The 17,752-nt window shown below is 43.9% G+C and overlaps 1 protein-coding gene across 4 annotated transcripts in view; it reads right to left on the bottom strand.

The window, feature by feature from the left end:
- The window catches only part of STAB1 (stabilin 1), a 96,738-nt gene that overhangs the window by 1,242 nt on the left and 77,744 nt on the right, over positions 1-17,752 (bottom strand). For 3 of the 4 annotated variants that reach the window (XM_083726436.1, XM_083726438.1, XM_083726439.1), the window contains 13 exons: positions 14,178-14,327; positions 13,077-13,181; positions 10,695-10,802; positions 8,754-8,947; positions 7,981-8,125; positions 6,715-6,848; positions 6,020-6,185; positions 5,690-5,796; positions 5,307-5,426; positions 2,916-3,062; positions 2,633-2,752; positions 1,383-1,526; positions 467-577 (listed from right to left, as the gene is read on the bottom strand). In XM_083726436.1, coding sequence (XP_083582562.1) covers positions 467-577; positions 1,383-1,526; positions 2,633-2,752; positions 2,916-3,062; positions 5,307-5,426; positions 5,690-5,796; positions 6,020-6,185; positions 6,715-6,848; positions 7,981-8,125; positions 8,754-8,947; positions 10,695-10,802; positions 13,077-13,181; positions 14,178-14,327 — 1,751 coding nt within the window. The remainder of the gene's footprint in view (positions 1-466; positions 578-1,382; positions 1,527-2,632; positions 2,753-2,915; positions 3,063-5,306; positions 5,427-5,689; positions 5,797-6,019; positions 6,186-6,714; positions 6,849-7,980; positions 8,126-8,753; positions 8,948-10,694; positions 10,803-13,076; positions 13,182-14,177; positions 14,328-17,752) is intronic. The other variant, XM_083726437.1, reaches the window with a different exon arrangement.

Below are 17,752 nucleotides of genomic sequence, written 5' to 3'. Positions count from 1 at the left end.
AGTTTAGGGTTCAGACTAATCTTGAAGAAGCTGGCTTAGTTCTACAAACCATAATTGTTGGTTTCCTTCAAATAGAGCGTTGTTAAGGTTTGCCACAGTTTGGGGGGGGGGGCTCTTGCATAAAGTTTAACTGCAGTTTATTGAAAAGGGAATGGAAAGCTTCCAAAGTTGCAGTTGTGCTGCAAGGGAGTGGTCAAGTCCAGAAGGAGGGTAGAATTTTCCTGTCATTATAAATGCTGGTTTATTGTGATACTCAGTTACAGCCATTAGACTGGGGGAGCAATGCCTCTTCAGATTGCTTGAAAATCAAGGCGGCTTCTAAATGATTCAATTAAGAGACTAATGAGAAATGCTTTCTTAATTTTGATTATATATGGACAGTAAGTGTAGAAAAGGTTGAAATTAGAAAAACCTCACTACACTTTGTATAAATATATCAACAAAATATAAAGATCAGATGTCTTACCTCAAATGGCTCATAGATTAAGATGTCTGCTCCATAAATGGGATTTGGAATGGACACCAAGTGTGGGCTCCTTTCCTCCCAGGGAGAAGGCTCGTCATCTTCCAGCTCAGCCTACAGGCAAAGTAGAAATAGGCTAAGCATGTCTGTGCCCTTCTAAATGCAAAGCTGATTAATTAATTTAAAAAGGCACAAACCACTGGCATCAATTTGGTCTATAATAATTAGTATTGATATAGTGCTCTTTCATTAGTGCTCAAAGGGATTCCCTCATCCCGTATACACCTGCAGCATGGCCGGCCAAATGAGCCGAAAGCTAGAGTTGTCTTGCCTATTGTGATGCATAACTGAAGCTACAATGTGAGTGGGACGTGAGGAATTATGAAACTTTTAAGCAAACTCATTATTTTCCTCAGAAAATTGAGTAGTTGCTATAAAAAATAAATAAATTCTTTACTTGTTTTTATCCTGTATTTTATTCTGTGAACTGCCCTGAGATCTTATGATGAAGGGTGGGATATAAATCTCGTAAAAATAAAAAAACAAAAGCTGGTTGTGCAACTGATTGAGCAACAGGAAGTATCAGGGCTAGATAAAATCTGTTGCACATCCAACTGTACTGGCTTCCTGTGCAAGCCATTCCACTAGCACAATTAGTACACTCTTAAGGGACTTTAAGTGCTATGTTGAATTCCTCCCAATACTTGGCATGGATGCAATGTTACAGGTGCCTGTGACCAGAAATGAGAATGCAACAAATTGGAAGATATTTCCCCACTTAATCCATATAATTGATGGTGGAAAGTCTGTGGGAGTAATGAATGAAGAGCTGACACTTTGCAGGACTTGTAAACCGTTTAGAGACTATGATAGGTGGTATATTAATAGTTTAAATAAACAAAATGCATGACGAAGATACCTTGAAATAGCGAAACTGGAATCCTTGGTTCTTCCTTTTGAGGTAGATGTAGGACACGCCAGCCACCACTGCACACAGTACTAGGGAGACTACAATGGATACACCGATGGTCACAGCAGCAGGTGATTTCACAGCACCAACAACCTGTGAAAAGCAATTTTGTTCGTATTTCAAAATGTTGGATTAAAGTCCTGCCTTAGTTAAAGGCAGCTAGTGTTTTTTTAAGTGCCATGCTGTTCTACAGAAAATCCGAAAACTCTTATCATTATGATAACAGCCACCAGAGCAAGAGGTGAGTTGGCATGCTTCCTGCTGTGAAGCTGTAGAAAACTGCCGGAGAAGTTGGACAGGAAGCAGCAACCAATAAAGGAGAGGTGGCGCTGTGGGTTAAACCACAGAGCCTAGGACTTGCCGATCAGAAGGTCGGTGGTTCATATCCCTGCAACGGGGTGAGCTCCCGTTGCTCGGTCCCTGCTCCTGCCAACCTAGCGGTTCAAAAGCACGTCAAAGTGCAAGTAGAGAAATAGGTACCGCTCCGGCGGGAAGGTAAACGGTGTTTCCGTGCCCTGCTCTGGTTCGCCAGAAGCGGCTTAGTCATGCTGGCCACATGCCCTGGAAGCTGTACGCCGGCTCCCTCGGCCAATAAAGCGAAATGAGCGCTGCAACCCCAGAGTCGGTCACGACTGGACCTAATGGTCAGGGGTCACTTTACCTTTACTTCTGACCAACTCCCAAGTAGCCCTGCAGCTTTCCTTCTCTTCAATCAATATAATGTTGCATCTTGATCATAATTTTGGTTAACCTGTTACTGCTGGGTAGCTAATCGGATAGTTATAGTATCATTTATAGTATCATTTTGGTCTTGAACATAAGAAACGGGGTAATTTTTATGGCTTAGTTTTGGGGTGAATTTTCATTTAAAGGTCCTGTGAAATTGGATATGGTTTATTTTGTTGTTCAGGATTTTCCTCTGTAAAATGAGTAACTGCACAATCTTAAAAAGCTGAAATTTTATGGAAAAAATGAATTATAATCAGATTCATGTTAGTTAAACATCATGGCCTCCATATATAGACTTGGGAACACACAGAGTCAAATCCACTGATCATTATTTGCAAAGCACATAATTTCTTAAAAGACTGAATTTAAATCCTACTTATGTAGTAAAGCAGAGATGAATGGGATGCCAACTGGATTATTCTGCAGCAGGATAATTCTGAAAGATTAATACAAACCAACTAATAACCAACCTGGTCAAGTTGCCCGAGTTGAGGTGCCATCAGAGGTGCTTCAATAGCATGAATGATCCCATTGGAGGCCAGAATATCCCATTCAACTATCACTGAGTTATTAATCATCTTACAACCCTGGTGCAATAAAAGTGAAGAAAACCAAATTACTAAACCACTGAATTACAATTTAAAGACTTTAAGGATTGCAAATAAAATTTGCTGCATGTGGTGCAAAGCATTTTACACAGTCAAATCCATAAAGGTAAAGCTGATTCTGTTGTTATCCTTATGAGATACTTACAGGAAAGCGGGTGTTATTCGTGGAATCTGCAATGGAAAGGTTGAATCCGGCTTGCGAAGGTATAACGGCACCAGACGTGAGATTGAAGCTCATCAGGGCCATGTCTCTCGCAGATGAATGAAGCTTCAGATCATTCAGTGTTAGAGACTGGTAAGACAAAGAAGAGTTTCAGTTCCATTCAAAGTTATGATATTGGTGAGAAAAAGAGGAGAGACAAAACCATAGCCAACTTCATTGCAACCTTCAGTTCAACCTCTCTGCAGGACAACACAATATATACACACAACACAAGCACAGCTGGGGCAGAGCCACTGGAAGGAATTGAACACAGACATTGAATTGTATCTCTCCACTTGTAGAAGGTTTGTCAATCATCTGGAGGCCTCTGTGAGCAGAATGGAGGGGGGAAGCAATTTTCACTAATTCCCCCTTTTGCTGCCCCTGAGCCCCCCCCCCCCCAGTTTGTTCCCTAGGATTGAGAAGGATTTTTTAAAATGGTGTCCTTCTATTCATGGAACCCTTCACTGGAGCAAAGAGCCATCTGTTATATAACTCCTGGTGCTTGGCCATGTAGTTAACGCAAATTCTGCATTCCTTCACAAGTTGAATATGTTACTTTCTGTTCAAGTGAGGTCAGTTTAGTGATATAAAACTAGCTATGTTATCTTCATTGTTTGGACCCCAGTTAGGGTCTCTTTGTCCTACCACACTTCACGGACTGGGTTGCCAGTCTCCTCTGCTGAGAGGATGTTTCACATTCTGAAACTTAAAACATGAAAAGAAACTCATTCTTTTTTCAACACCTCCTTGAAAATACCTTCCGCCATCAGATCAAAGAGTTTATTTTTAAACCTCAGTAAATAAATTTGGAGCTCAGCTCTGAGGACATTCTTCAAAGCTATTCTGCTGCAAAGCTTTCATTTACATTTAAATGACACAAGAACAGGGACTCTGTGGCTAGTTGATGTCACTGGCTTTATTTGGGTATGGAATGCAGGTCTCCTCCTCTAAAATAGAAACCTTGTTTCAGAACTACTTTGAGGACATTATCAATGCAACAAATTAGATTTATGGTTTAGCTGCCATGGCTTTCCCAAAATAATTCTAACATAATTTGGCCAAGGTGCTACAAACTTCTATTCTCTGAGACCGCAGAAATTCTCAGGACTCCATGGGAAAAGGGAATAAACATTTAATCTATAATAATAATAATAATAATAATAATAATAATAATAATAATAATAATAATAATTTATTATTTATACCCCGCCCATCTGGCTGAGTTTCCCCAGCCACTCTGGGCGGCTCCCAATCAGTGTTAAAAACAGTACAGCATTACATATTAAAAACTTCCCTGAACAGGGCTGCCTTAAGATGTCTTCTGAACGTCAGGTAATTCTTTATCTCTTTGACATCTGATGGGAGGGCGTTCCACAGGGCGGGCGCCACTACCGAGAAGGCCCTCTGTCTGGTTCCCTGTAGCCTCACTTCTCGCAATGAGGGAACCGCCAGAAGGCCCTCGGCGCTGGATCTCAGTGTCCGGGCTGAACGATGGGGGTGGAGACGCTCCTTCAGGTATACAGGACCGAGGCCGTTTAGGGCTTTAAAGGTCAGCACCAACACTTTGAATCGTGCTCGGAAACGTACTGGGAGCCAATGCAGATCTCTCAGAACCGGTGTTATGTGGTCCCGGCGGCCACTCCCAGTCACCAGTCTAGCTGCCGCATTCTGGATTAATTGCAGTTTCCGGGTCACCTTCAAAGGTAGCCCCACGTAGAGCGCGTTGCAGTAGTCCAAGCGTGAGATAACTAGAGCATGCACCACTCTGGCGAGACAGTCCGCGGGGAGGTAGGGTCTTAGCCTGCGTACCAGGTGGAGCTGGTAGACAGCTGCCCTGGACACAGAGTTAACCTGCGCCTCCATGGACAGCTGTGAGTCCAAAATGACTCCCAGGCTGCGCACCTGGTCCTTCAGGGGCACAGTTACCCCATTCAGGACCAGGGAATCCTCCACACCTGCCCGCCTCCTGTCCCCCAAAAACAGTACTTCTGTCTTGTCAGGATTCAACTTCAATCTGTTAGCCGCCATCCAACCTCCAACCGCCTCCAGGCACTCACACAGGACCTTCACCGCCTTCACTGGTTCTGATTTAAAGGAGAGGTAGTCTTTTGGAGGTCATTTGCTTTAAGGGAATCTGATTTGAATGTGTTTTGATACAACGGTTTACTTCAGTGATCTTATATTTGACCAGTTCTTGTAGACAGTGATGACCATTGGTTAAATAAGCCATACAATTATTCATGCGTTCATTCAACCAAAACTAAACCACTTTAAGGCTGCAGTGCAAGTACAAAATAATAATATCGCAAAGTCCTGTTTTGCATTTCTTACTGCATTTTTTCGAAAGCCGGAGTTCAGGGGTACAAATAGAGTTTTGTAAGTCATGTCTGTGGAGAGGAAATTAAAAAATTCCCATCCTTCTTGGGTGGCATTGGCATAATCCAGTACCATCTGAAACAGAGAAAGGAAGGTGGTGGTCAGCCTAAAATAATAGCTCTGTTCTTGGAAGCAGCAGCCACCCCCCTTCTCCTTTAAACATCGAGCGAGCAGAAGGGTAGAATACCTTCTTCATGAACCTCCTGGGACAAGTCCATGGCTCCCTAAGCAGGGAGCCCCTGCTCTCAGATACACATAGCAGCAAGAATACATAGAGAAAGTCACCTCCCGAGACCTCCCTGCTCCATACTAGCCAAAAGAAGCATTAATGTACTTACAGAATAGTAGACTGAGAAATTTGCCTTCTGGGCCAGCACTGCCACAAGACTCCCTGTGCATGTGTAGCCATCTCCCACAAACCCATCCCTACAGACACACTGCACATCTGAAAGAGGGGGAAAAGGAGGAAGAGGTGGTGTAAACTTTCGTATGCCATGATTTGGCATGCAAATCAGTTTCAGGCAACAAAGCTTCCATCCCATTTAGCTTCACTTCTCTATTCCATCTCCAATTCAGCTTGGGGCACTCGCTAGCTTCAATATCCCCATCTAGCCAAACTTGAGGTATCCCTAGTTTGAACTCATACTGATCAAGCCGTACTTTCTCACCTTGAGCTCTGTAACAGTAAGCATCCCACTTCTCACTGGCGTTACTTCGAAAGCCGTAGTCCACAATTCCAACATGGTGACCGCCACACTTCAAACTCGGGTACACAGTTGGGTAGCCTGCAGACCTATTATAAAGCCAACCTACTATGCACTGGTGGAAACCCATCTGGAGAAAGAAAAGAAACACAGGCTTCTCTTAACGTCCTGTATTTCAGTCAGACCATGACCTTGAAGAGGTACTCTCCCTGAGAACCAACTTGCTCTTATACACCATGTACTTGTCTCACTCAGACTGCCATGCCTGGGCTGGAGGGGGCAGTATTTCATTTCATTCACATGTTATAGGCAAGATGCTCATTTACCAAATGTTGCTATTGGGTGGAGTGCGGGAGTGTGGGGGGGAGGGGAAGAACCCACCTAGGAGCATTTACCTTCCATGCTTGTACATTCACGGCCTATTTCATCACAGAAAGAGCAGGTCAACACCTATAGTAGGCCCACCTTCTGAAATAGTTTGAGCGTGTTAGGCAACTGCTGGGAAACAACACTCAATAGGAATGTCAAGGGCTTCTTGAGGCACATGCGTGCACAAACATGCATGTGCATGCACGTTCTTAGCAACTTGGTGGGAGAAGAGCTGAACTCCTCAGACCAACTGTGAAGGGAAATGAGCGAGGCAATGGCTGCACTGTTACCTGTTGTGCCGCAGACAGCTGCTTAAGAGTGGCCACTGTAGCTCCCTCAGCAGCACAAGCCGCTTCAGCCTCTTGATAGGTAAATCTGTACTTTCCCTGGGGAGACTGCAGGTGGAAGACCCCGACTGTTTTTTCTGGAAAACAAGCATACAATATCGTGCCCCTTTAGACATTGCTGTGGGTCAGATCTGGAAAAGTGCCCTTTGGTGTGGGCCCATCTCTGAGGGAAACGGTTTGCAACTCAGGGCTAACGCTTCCCATCCCCCATTTTCTTCTGCAGACTCACAGCCTGCAACCCAAACGCAATAGGTGACCTGCAAAAGATTGAGCTGCAATTCTATTTTCTGATTGCGAGGCCTTTTTCATTTTCAAGGAAAGTGTTGTCTCAGAGACGGGGGAGGTCATGGAAAAGAAAGCTGAGTGATGGCTTTTGGGTAGGTTTTCCATGGTAGTGCCAAGGAAAAAAGTGTACCCCTGGGGGCTGATATCCTCTGATCTAATAGATAATATATCAAAATAGTCAAGGAAAGAGGTGGTAGATGTCTGCAGGCAAAAGAGGCCACCAATAAATTTCAAGAGGGGCAGTAGAGGAAAGCTCATCAAACTAGATGAGTATTAATGGGAAAGAGGAAGATGGACCTGAATGGGTATGTATCTAGCTTTGCCAAGATGGGGTCTGGGGTTCCCCTCTGCTGCACACACACATTACAAGGAAGAGAATGAGGTGGAGGAGGGTTTATTTCCCGCCCTTCACTCTAAGGTCCTGGGGCAGGTTACAACTGTGTATAAAGGTAAAGGTACCCCTGCCCGTACGGGCCAGTCGTGTCCGACTCTAGGGTTGTGCACCCATCTCACTTAAGAGGCCGGGGGCCAGCACTGTCCAGAGACACTTCCGGGTCCCGTGGCCAGCGTGACAAGCTGCTCTGGCGAACCGGCACCAGAGCAGCACACGGAAACGGCGTTTACCTTCCCGCTATAAAGCGGTACCTATTTATCTACTTGCACTTAGGGGTGCATTCGAACAGCTAGGTGGGCAGGAGCTGGGACCGAACGACGGGAGCTCACTCCGCCACGGGGATTCGAACCGCCGACCATATGATCGGCAAGCCCTAGGCACTGAGGTTTTACCCACAGTGCCACCCGCGTCCCACAACTGTGTATAATACAACACTAAAAACTATTTAAAATCTTACAGGTACAAAGCATACATCTTATAAAACAAGGATTGTTCCATGGAAATTATAGGATGGTAACAGGGACCTATACCTTCGAAATGCAGGTCACTACAGAGAGCCTCAGAGTGGCACTGCCCATTATTTTCCAAGCAACGGTCTATGGGTGGGATAGCTTCCTCCAAGCACTGGATTCCATTTCCAACGTAACCGGCATGGCACTCACACCGCCGGGAATTCTGCAGGGCAAAGGAACCCACATTATCACGGCAATCTTATGGCGAAACACAGGACGATGCAGAAGGCAAGGACCACTGGGGGGAAAAGACAATTGAACACCAAGCCAAAGGGGAAATGTCATGCTAAGTCTGCTGATAACTTTACATGTTGGAAGGGTCAAAGGGGGGTTAATTCTTAGGTGACACTTTTCACTGAATTGCATTTCCAAATCCAAACAGAAATCTTTCACCTGCATCACTGTGCTTTGTATTTTGCATGCATTCTCATGAGCTGAAAATGGTGGTGACCTGCTCATGATTTTTTTCAGGAGGCTGAAGAAATGTGTGAGTTTCCCTGCTCTCACAAATGTGGTTTCAAGTCATCCAGCTAGACAGTGCTTTGCCTTGATTTTGCTAAAAGTGAAATGCAAGGGCGGGGGGGGGGGGTATTTCTTCCCCAGCTCCTAGCTAAAGTTGTATAGCACAGAAAATTCCACATTCCTTTACTGAAGTTTGGGTTTGCAAGCGGACAACAAGAATGCAAGTGGTAATGTGAAGAACCTCAGAGTTTCTATAGCCACTGTCCATTTTCACTCCAAAATTTTCCTAAGACTGCTGCGCTCTGTATTATACCAAGGGTCATACTTACAGGGCCTGTGTTGATGCAAGTGGCATGCTCGCTGCAATCTCCATTCATGCCATCTGCACACCTGTCAATAGGGCTGCAGATGTAGCCATCACCTTCGTAGTCTGGGAAACAGCTGCAGGAAACATCAATCCCAATCTGTGTGCAGTTGGCATAGTCACTGCAGTCACCGTTGTCTTTCGCACACCGGTCAATCACTGTATGAAAAAGAGAATTTTCAGTAAAGACTCACTTCTGGCTCTCTAATCCTCCTGCTACCAATTGGGGAACAAGACTCACCTGGTACTTCTTTTGCCATTTAATAAGAATAAGACTATTAATTTATTACTTGTACACTGCCCATCTGATTGGGTTGCCCCGATCACTATAGGTGGCTTCCAGCAAAATATAAAAACACAGGGAAGTAGGGATGAGCAGAGTCCTTCAGTTCCACAACTGTTCTGAGAGATGCCACCATCCCACTGACATTGAATTCTAGCAGGATTGCCTGGTTTTGGAATGTGGAAACAAGTTTTGTACATGTACTCAGAATTGGTGGGGGAAATTAAAAGCAACATCAACTCACCATTCATTCTTTTTAGTTTAAAAAAAAACAGACTTTTGTGCTTTTACACTACTATGCAACTGCCCATATTATGATGGAAAGAGAACTTTTTTTTTACCTTTGATGAGTTTCTAATAGAAAGAGTGCAAAAAAAGGAGGCAGCTTGGAAAATTCAAAAAATGTGCCGGTACCTCCTCAACAATGCATTCTGGTATAGAGGAAACCAATCATCCAGCTTGGAATCTGACAGAAGTGATTCTATAAACATCTCTATTCAGAAAGTACTTTAGAAGACCAGGTCCAGATCACCCTAATGTCCAAGGACCTTCTGAATTGACCCAGCAGGTAAATTACATTTTATTTTATGTATACTGCAAGTATACTGCATTGTCAGGGTTCTGCAATGTTTGAAAACAAATAATAAAAAATAACTTGAGAACCCAAGCATTTGATTGTTATAAACTTTTTAGAATCATGAACAGTGCTCTGTCTCTAAGTTTCAATAACTAGTTTGGGATGGATTTCAATTCAGGGAAGCATGCTTTAAAGTAACCCTCTCAGAAACAATTCTCCTTAGCAGTTCTCCATCTGTAAATCTAGAGTAACAATTATCTTCAGAGGCTAAGAATCCTCCCAAATATTCCTTTGGGAAGGGTTTGTTTGTAATGAGATATGGCCTTTGAGCTTTCCAAAATCCACACCTCATTACAAACCTTCCCCAAAGGAATATCTGAGAGGATTCTTAAGAGTTCTATGGTGGTGATCCTCCGTTCCCTCCCAGCATCTCTGGGAGGGAAGCAGTGACAAATAAACCAGCCTCTAAATTTATCCACACTAACCTTTCTCTTCTCTTTCCAAGCCCGGTCTGCACTTTATAACTCCATGTCCAAACACCCCTTCTTCTTCTTTTTTGGTCCAAATCCTTCCTTTCCAAAACCTGCTTTTTAAAGCTCAATCAGAGCAAATGACAATCTGTGGGAAACCCAAATTGATGTTTGTTCCGATCAAGCACTAAAGAGCAGGGTTTTCAGGAGGAAATCGCTGGGGCAAAAAAAACAAACAAACACTTGGACATGGAGCTTTTAAGTGCCGACCTGTGCCTGGAAAGAGCAGGGCAAAAGGTAAGCATGGATAAGGCCTCTGTAAGACCATGGTCACAGTATCTTGCAACATTACTGGGGAAAAACCAAAACCCATGCAGACTCGATATAGTCATTTGGAGAATGCAACCTTACATTCAAGGATGCAGCATAAGTGGTGTTAGGATGGTTCACAAACTAAATTTGTTGCTATTTGCAATACCACTGTATTATTGAAAGCTTTTCTGATACTACCCCAACATGACAAGAGTCTTAGTGACTGCTTAAACATGGTTCTTAAATGCTAGATTCATTCAATACCTTTGCATGTCCATCCGTCTCCCTCATAATGTAGGCTACATTCGCATGTATTATTGGACCGGCACACAGCATTACGATGGCAGGCTGGGGAACACACAGGCACCGCAGCTAGATATAAAAGAAGTCAGGCTCATTAGTCAATTCCATTCCATTTTCAGACACATTTCAGGGCTTATTTCACAGCGCACTGCTCTTCCAGCTAGAGATGATGTGGGAAGTCCACAAACAATGGCAAATTTCCTCATGTCCAGGGGGAAAGTTTTGTTTGAAAAACCATTTCATCTGCCAAAATTTCTCATAGGAACAAAAATGCAAGTGACCAAAACACATATAAAGCATCTCAAATCAGTTTATTTCAAGAGATTGCACCTCTCTTCTCCCACAACGCCCCCCCCCCCCAAACCATGCCATTATTGTGTACAGTGAGGCTGGTCAAACCTAATCTTCTTTTGCTCAGTTTATAGACATCAAAGGCACTCTGAGCTAGTGTACAGTGGACTGTGTCTGTTGAGCTTGCACAGGGGTAGCTGCAATTTCTCATTCAGTGTCAAAGCTTCCTTGGGCAGGTCATTTGCTTCCCAGGGAGAAAGTAAATATTACATGAAATGTAAATGACTAGGGTGCTCTTCAATATCAGCATCATGGAATGCAGAAAGGCACTGATAGCTTCCCACATCAAATGGGGGGACCTTTTGTGTGATCGCGCGCAGCCCCCCCAGATCTCAATGCAGCTCCTGGTAGTATGGGCTGGCTTCACCCTCCCCAGGCTGGATACCTGGAGGTCTCCACCTACCTCAGCCAATCGCCCAATCCCACCTGGGGAGGCGGTGCCAGGGGATCAGCCAGGTAGGGGGAGGGACTGCCCTGCCCACACAACAGAAGGTGAATCTTACCTGTCAAGCATCAGTTGGCTCCAGAGCTTTTCCCACCCTGCCCTCCCTCAGTTAAGCCTTCTTTTGCAGGTTAACTTCTTCTCCACAGGTATGCAGGCGCTGCTACATCATAGTCGCTGTTAAAGGGTCGGGAAGAAATTTTCCTGCATTGGCAGGTTTTGCCTCCCCCGTAACAAAACATCACAACTTTGGCGGTTTCAGGCCTTGGGCAGAATCCTTTAGTCTTGCTTCCTAAATGGGGGGGTGTGTGAAGCGGTGACCCACGCCCCCCCCGTGGCGGTGATCCCAGGGTTCCCCATTAAAGGGATCTTGAAGGGAGGCATTGGCCATATGCCAAGAGGTTGTCATTGCTCTCTCGCGGGAGGGGGGCCTCTCTGCTTGAACATATGTTCTCCAGAGCCAGCCTAATCTCCAAACATTCTGGATAACCCTGATGTCTCCCAGATCCCTGGCTGGGGACTGGGAAGGATAAACGCCCAATGCCTGAGCCAAGGTCTCCCTACATCTGAAACTTAATAAAGTTGTTTCCAATTTTAATCCCATAGCATGTTGTCTTGAGTCATTATTCCACTCGGGGGTCGCCTGGGGTTGGGGGGCTCTGCCTGTCCATGCAAATGTAACCTCCACCTCTAAATCCTAACTAAATCTCACCAAGAGCAACGTCCTTCCCAGGACAAATAGCGGTGAGGGAGGTTGTGGTCAGGGCTGCAGCATGGAAAGAACTCTACATGTTGTTGTTTATCCCCGTCCCCCACAGTGTATATGATAATTATTCTTATGAATGTGCAAAAAGATGTAATCACAACATAACAGGTCATTTGGCTTCCAGGGTCACTTTCTTTAGCAATTTTCCATTATGATGAGAAAACTGGTTCAGAGAGCAATATAAATCCCCTGTGCTTGTGAAAAAAGAAGCAGGAGAGCAGAATTGCCTGTGACATAAGCTGAGCAGACAGAGGGAAGGAAGAGGTTACTTGATGACACTGCCATTGTCTCCAGTTCTCTGGATTTGTTTATTACAAGTCATACCAGTATTTAGCATTTCATTATCTTGTCATTCAAGTCTCACATTCCTGAACTGATCCGATTATTTGAGAATCTCTGTATTTGTTTATCCCTCTAACCCTCCCCATACTTGCCAAAAACACTTTGCTAACTAGATTTCCTGGGCTGGGCTGGGGGCACATGATCCACATAGTGGGGGAAGGGCAAGCTATGGATTTGGAAGGCCTGCCATCCCTATACATACCTATGGCGTCTGCACTTGGTGCTTTTTCATCCCCACCTTATTGCTACAGACTTTTAAAGCTTTTGAAGCACTCCAAAAACTTCCAAAAATATTTTTTTTGCACAAGACAAAAGAACAAGACAAAACAAGACAAAAATCAGGGAAGCACCCAGGAACTGTGTAACATGATCCTTTCCCTAGAATGTCTATCAAGACAGTGGGAGGAATGCTGCTTAGGGATTTAGCTGGGGTCTACTTTACCGAGTTCAGTCTCGCAGCGCTCTCCTGTCCACCCCGCACTGCAAAAGCAGAAGCCATCTCCGTGCAGCCCCTCATCACAGATCCCATTACTGGTACAATTGCACTCTGCAAAGGGAAAAAAGTAATGGTCACTGTCTTGGGCTAGTGTCAAAACAATGATTCTTCCACATCAACTTTATGTGGTGCAAATGCCTGATGATCGTCTTCCAAAGCAACTACTCTATTCCGAACTTAAAAATGGAAAGCGTAATGCTGGTGGTCAACAAAAGAGGTTTAAAGGCTCTCTCAAGGCAGATCTAAAAAAAACTGCAATATAAACACCAACAACTGGGAAGCACTGGCCTGCAAGTGCTCCAATTGGAGAACAGCCTTTACCAAAGGTGTCATGGGCTTTGAAGACACTTGAACTCAGGACAAAAGGGAGAAATGTGCCAAGAGGAAGGCACGCTTGGCAAACCCTCACCATGATCAACTCCTGCCCAGAAACCTATGTCCCCACTATGGAAGGACGTGTGGATCCAGAATTGGCCTCCACAGTCACGGACTCGCTGCTAAAACCCTGTTTTGGAAGACAATCTAACTCGGCTACGAGTGATTGCCAAAGAAGAAGAAGAAGAAGCTAGATACGAAGAAGCTGACTAATATTAAAGGGCTTTTTTTTGTACATAGTGGTATGTGCACAGGCTTAGGTTATGTGGCAGCTGATTTAGAGTAGGTATCTCACTTCCTTGCTTTTAAAGTACTTATTACTCAAGTACTAACACACATCACAGACAGTACTGTAAGGAAAGAAAAACCCCTTTCCAGCTAAAAGTAAGGCTGCACCCAGGCAGCACTTTCCCAACATGTGCACAAGATGGAGCAGGGTGGGGGTGGAGACAGCCACCTATCTTCAAATGTGGTACTGAAGAAAGCTGGCCATGCATTGTTTTAGCGCTCTCCATGCCCGCCTGGTGTAGGAAAACATCTATAAAGCAATCCTCAGGTACCAGATATGGCAACCCGACTCATAGCATATTACCAGTGAACTTGCTGAGATCAAACTGGAGCAGGAAGACTCAAGCTACTGGGTTCTTGCTGTCTTTGAAAACAAAGATGTACCTTTGCACTCTGGTCCATAGTGGCCTGGGGCACAGTTCTCGCAAGCTGTCCCAATGAAGGCCTTGTTGCAGGAGCACCATCCTGAGCCTTGCTGCCCATCGTTACAGGTACCATGATTGCTGCATGGTTCCTTAAGCCCTCCAGGACACACTGAAAGGCAGGACGCACTGAATGTTATCCAACAGAAGGAGTTCTTATTAAACAGCCATAACCATTTTGGCAATCACTCTTGAACAGAAACCTTATTGCTTAAGTTAGCAGCCTCCTTAAAAAGACACCAGCCTAATTAGCAAACCATTAACTTTTCTCTAATGTCTTAGAACAGTAGAAGCACATCCATATGCAATCAAACTGCAAGGTGAAAGTACTGGGACTCACGTGCCTTGCATTTTATTCCCCTTTCCTTTCCTCCTTAGTGTCTCTTGGTCTTTATCTTTGGAATTGTAAGTCTAAAGGCATGATCTGTTTGGTTTTAACATTCTGTGCCGTGCTGAACAATTATTTTGGGCAATTAAATAATAATGATCAAGATCTAATAAGCCTATCATTTGCCAGTGAACGTACTGTATAATGTGATCACTACGGATTACTATGGATGCATACACATCATTGGCTTAAAATGCAGCTAGGTCGTTCTTTTTCTCAATTCTGCTCAAAGTTGGAATGGGGGAGGAGACACATCAAAATGCAGTATTTCATAAGAAATGACAGGATAGATACAAATTGTAACTAATGACATCCGTACACTGCTTCCCAAACCAGCGGTGGAATAAACAGGAGTGTGTACACAGCTTTATGTTCCTCAAAATAATTTGTATCATACTGTTACATGATGAAGCTAGAAAAAAATCAAAGAAATCTAACTATGCCTTTTTTTCTACATATAGTGGAACAAGCAGCGATCTTAGGTTTTCAAGTCTTCTCCAGCTGGGTCAACTTTCTGTCATCAGAAAAAAATGTTTAATAAGCTAAAGGTATGTTCGGGGCTATCATACCTGAAGCACACTAATTAGGGAATAAGTCCCATTTAACTCATTGGGACTTGCTTCTGAATATACAGGCTTAAGATTTTGCTGCAAGTAAGAGTCATTTGCCTTCACTCATTTAAATCAAACATGGCCCATGGCGCTCCAGCATTTATTCATTGCCAGGTGGCCGATTAGAAAAAATTCCTGAATAACTTCCGGGTCGGCGCCATCGCCGAATGGCGGGCTCCCTCCGAGCTCCGGAGGGAGCCGGCTTGGCAGGGGCTGGGTCCTACCGCACCGGCGATGCGGGGACCCTTAAAAACCACGGCCAGATTGAGGCCGTGGACATGGAGACTCGGCTGGCACCGTTAGCGCCCTCCCGACTCGTGAAGGAGCCTTTTTAAAGGCTACGGATCGGGTGCCGGGGAGAAGCGTGGTGCTTTGAGTTCTCTGCTATCCCTGCCGAGCGCAGCCGCATGCCATCCGGCGGAGAGCACTGACTTCTTCTATTGAAAATTCGGCTCTAAAGAAGAACCCGTGAGTAATTGGAATATGGACTAAAAAAAAAGGGGGATAAATTTTTAAAATTCGGAGCGAACGGGGGAGGTGGAAAAAAGGAAGTCAGCCTACCCCTAAATTGTAGAAGAGCCAAAACAAAGGACTGGACAACTAAGATCGAGTGTAACCTTATCTTGCCGAATCAGCAACTTCGCGAGGGAAAATTATAAGATTGAGCTGGAGGAGAAAAGTGGAATTGTTTTAAAAAAAAGCAACCCCCCCGGAATCCCTGGAGCGATTCGTGAAACTGCCTGGAGAAAAGTGATGGAGGTTTTGACAGCTGTCAAAGAGCTGTCAAAAAGGAAGATTAAAATAGAGACTTTGTTATGAGGACTTTGCCGGTTATATTTGTTACAAATTGAATACAAACTGTTTTAAATATCGGTCAACAAGCTACTTGGTCTGGTGGATGTGATTCTGGAAGGGAACTTTGTTACTGCAATCCACCTAGAGGAGCCGAGGGACATTGCATGTGTTTTTCACAGGAAATGTGAACAGTTGAATGGAACTTTCAATCTCCTGGGAAACTGCAGGAATGGAACACTATTTTGTCTACAGAGGTCTACACACTACAGGAAACAATGGAACTATTTGTTGGAAAATGAAAGGAACATGATGTAATGCTTTGCTTCAAGAATAACAAACCTCTGCAGAGACACTAGAAACTTTTGGAAAAAGAACATTTCTGTGGGAGAACAGAGAAATAAAAAGGAGGAGAATGATTGATAAGAACAAGGAAACAACAAGAACTGGACAGAACTGGGGGAGCATTTGGGATATTCAGGTTTGACAAGCTTATGGATACAAAATTGGAGTTTTCACTCCTGGATATAAAAACCTGGATAGAAGAAATGGGCCCTTATTTGATAGACTCCTTCTACGATTGGACATCCGTAATTAAAGACTGGCAAAGAACCGGAGGGATATAGTGTAATGTGGGAACTCCAGGAAGATATTAGAAGTGGAGGGATAGGTGAAACGCAAAGGGGAAAGAGGGGAGGGAAAATTGGAATCCAAAGGCTGTAAAATTATTATTTACATTTATCTTATTTTCATCTGTACTATGTTCGAAAGGGGGAAACCCGTGGAAGGGTATAGATCGATCTTAGGGGACGAGAATTTGGATAAATTGGGTTATTGACGAAGAGTGTAATTTGGGGATAAGAATTTGTTGAATTTAATTGCTTATTTGGAAGATTTGGAACACAAGAGGGGGTAGGGAGGGGAAGTCCTAGTTATTGGCAATAGATTGGATTTAATTTGCTTTGATTTGTTCTAATTTGGAAAACCTTAATAAAAATTATTATAAAAAAAAAGAAAAAATTCCTGAATAATGATGTTGATGATGATGATTATGATAATAATAATAATAATAATAATAATAATAATAATAATAATAATAATAATAATAATAATAATTTATTTCTACCCTGCCCATCTGGCTGGGTTTCCCCAGTCACTCTGGGCGGCTTCCAACAAACGGTTAAAAATACATTAAAACATCAGTCATTAAAAACTTCCTTAAACAGGGCTGCCTTCAGATGTCTTCTAAATGTCACATAGTTGTTTATTTCTTTGACATCTGATGGGAGGGTGTTCCACAGGGCAGAAGCCACTACCAAGAAGGCCCTCTGCCTGGTTCCCTGTAACCTCACTTTTCGCAGGGAGGGAACCGTCAGAAGGACCTCAGTGCTGGATCTCAGTGTCCGGGCTGAACAATGGGTGTGGAGACGCTCCATCAGGTATATGTGTTATGGCCAGGTGGAATGTACACTAAGTCACTTAAAAAGGAAGTCTATCATTTTGAAAGGGATGGTGGGGGACACAGACCATTCAAGGCAAAGAAGTATGTTGGAAGGCTTGTTGGAATAAAGGGAAATTTTCAACCTTTGTAAGTGGGACAAAGCGAGTGAATCCACCATACTACACAAACAGGTTGCAAAGGAGTATCTGAAGTGGCTCCTGCTTGAAGTTATGAGGGCTACTTCCTAAGACATGTAAATCTAAAAAGAGCTCAACAGGAAACTATGGGGAATCTTCCCCATATAA

This window comes from Podarcis gaigeae, assembly GCF_964106915.1.
Source record: "Podarcis gaigeae genome assembly, chromosome: 2".
In the NCBI taxonomy this organism is placed as follows: domain Eukaryota; kingdom Metazoa; phylum Chordata; class Lepidosauria; order Squamata; family Lacertidae; genus Podarcis; species Podarcis gaigeae.
Note: the sequence above shows the minus strand (reverse complement) of the source record. Positions and strands in the feature narration are given on the sequence as shown.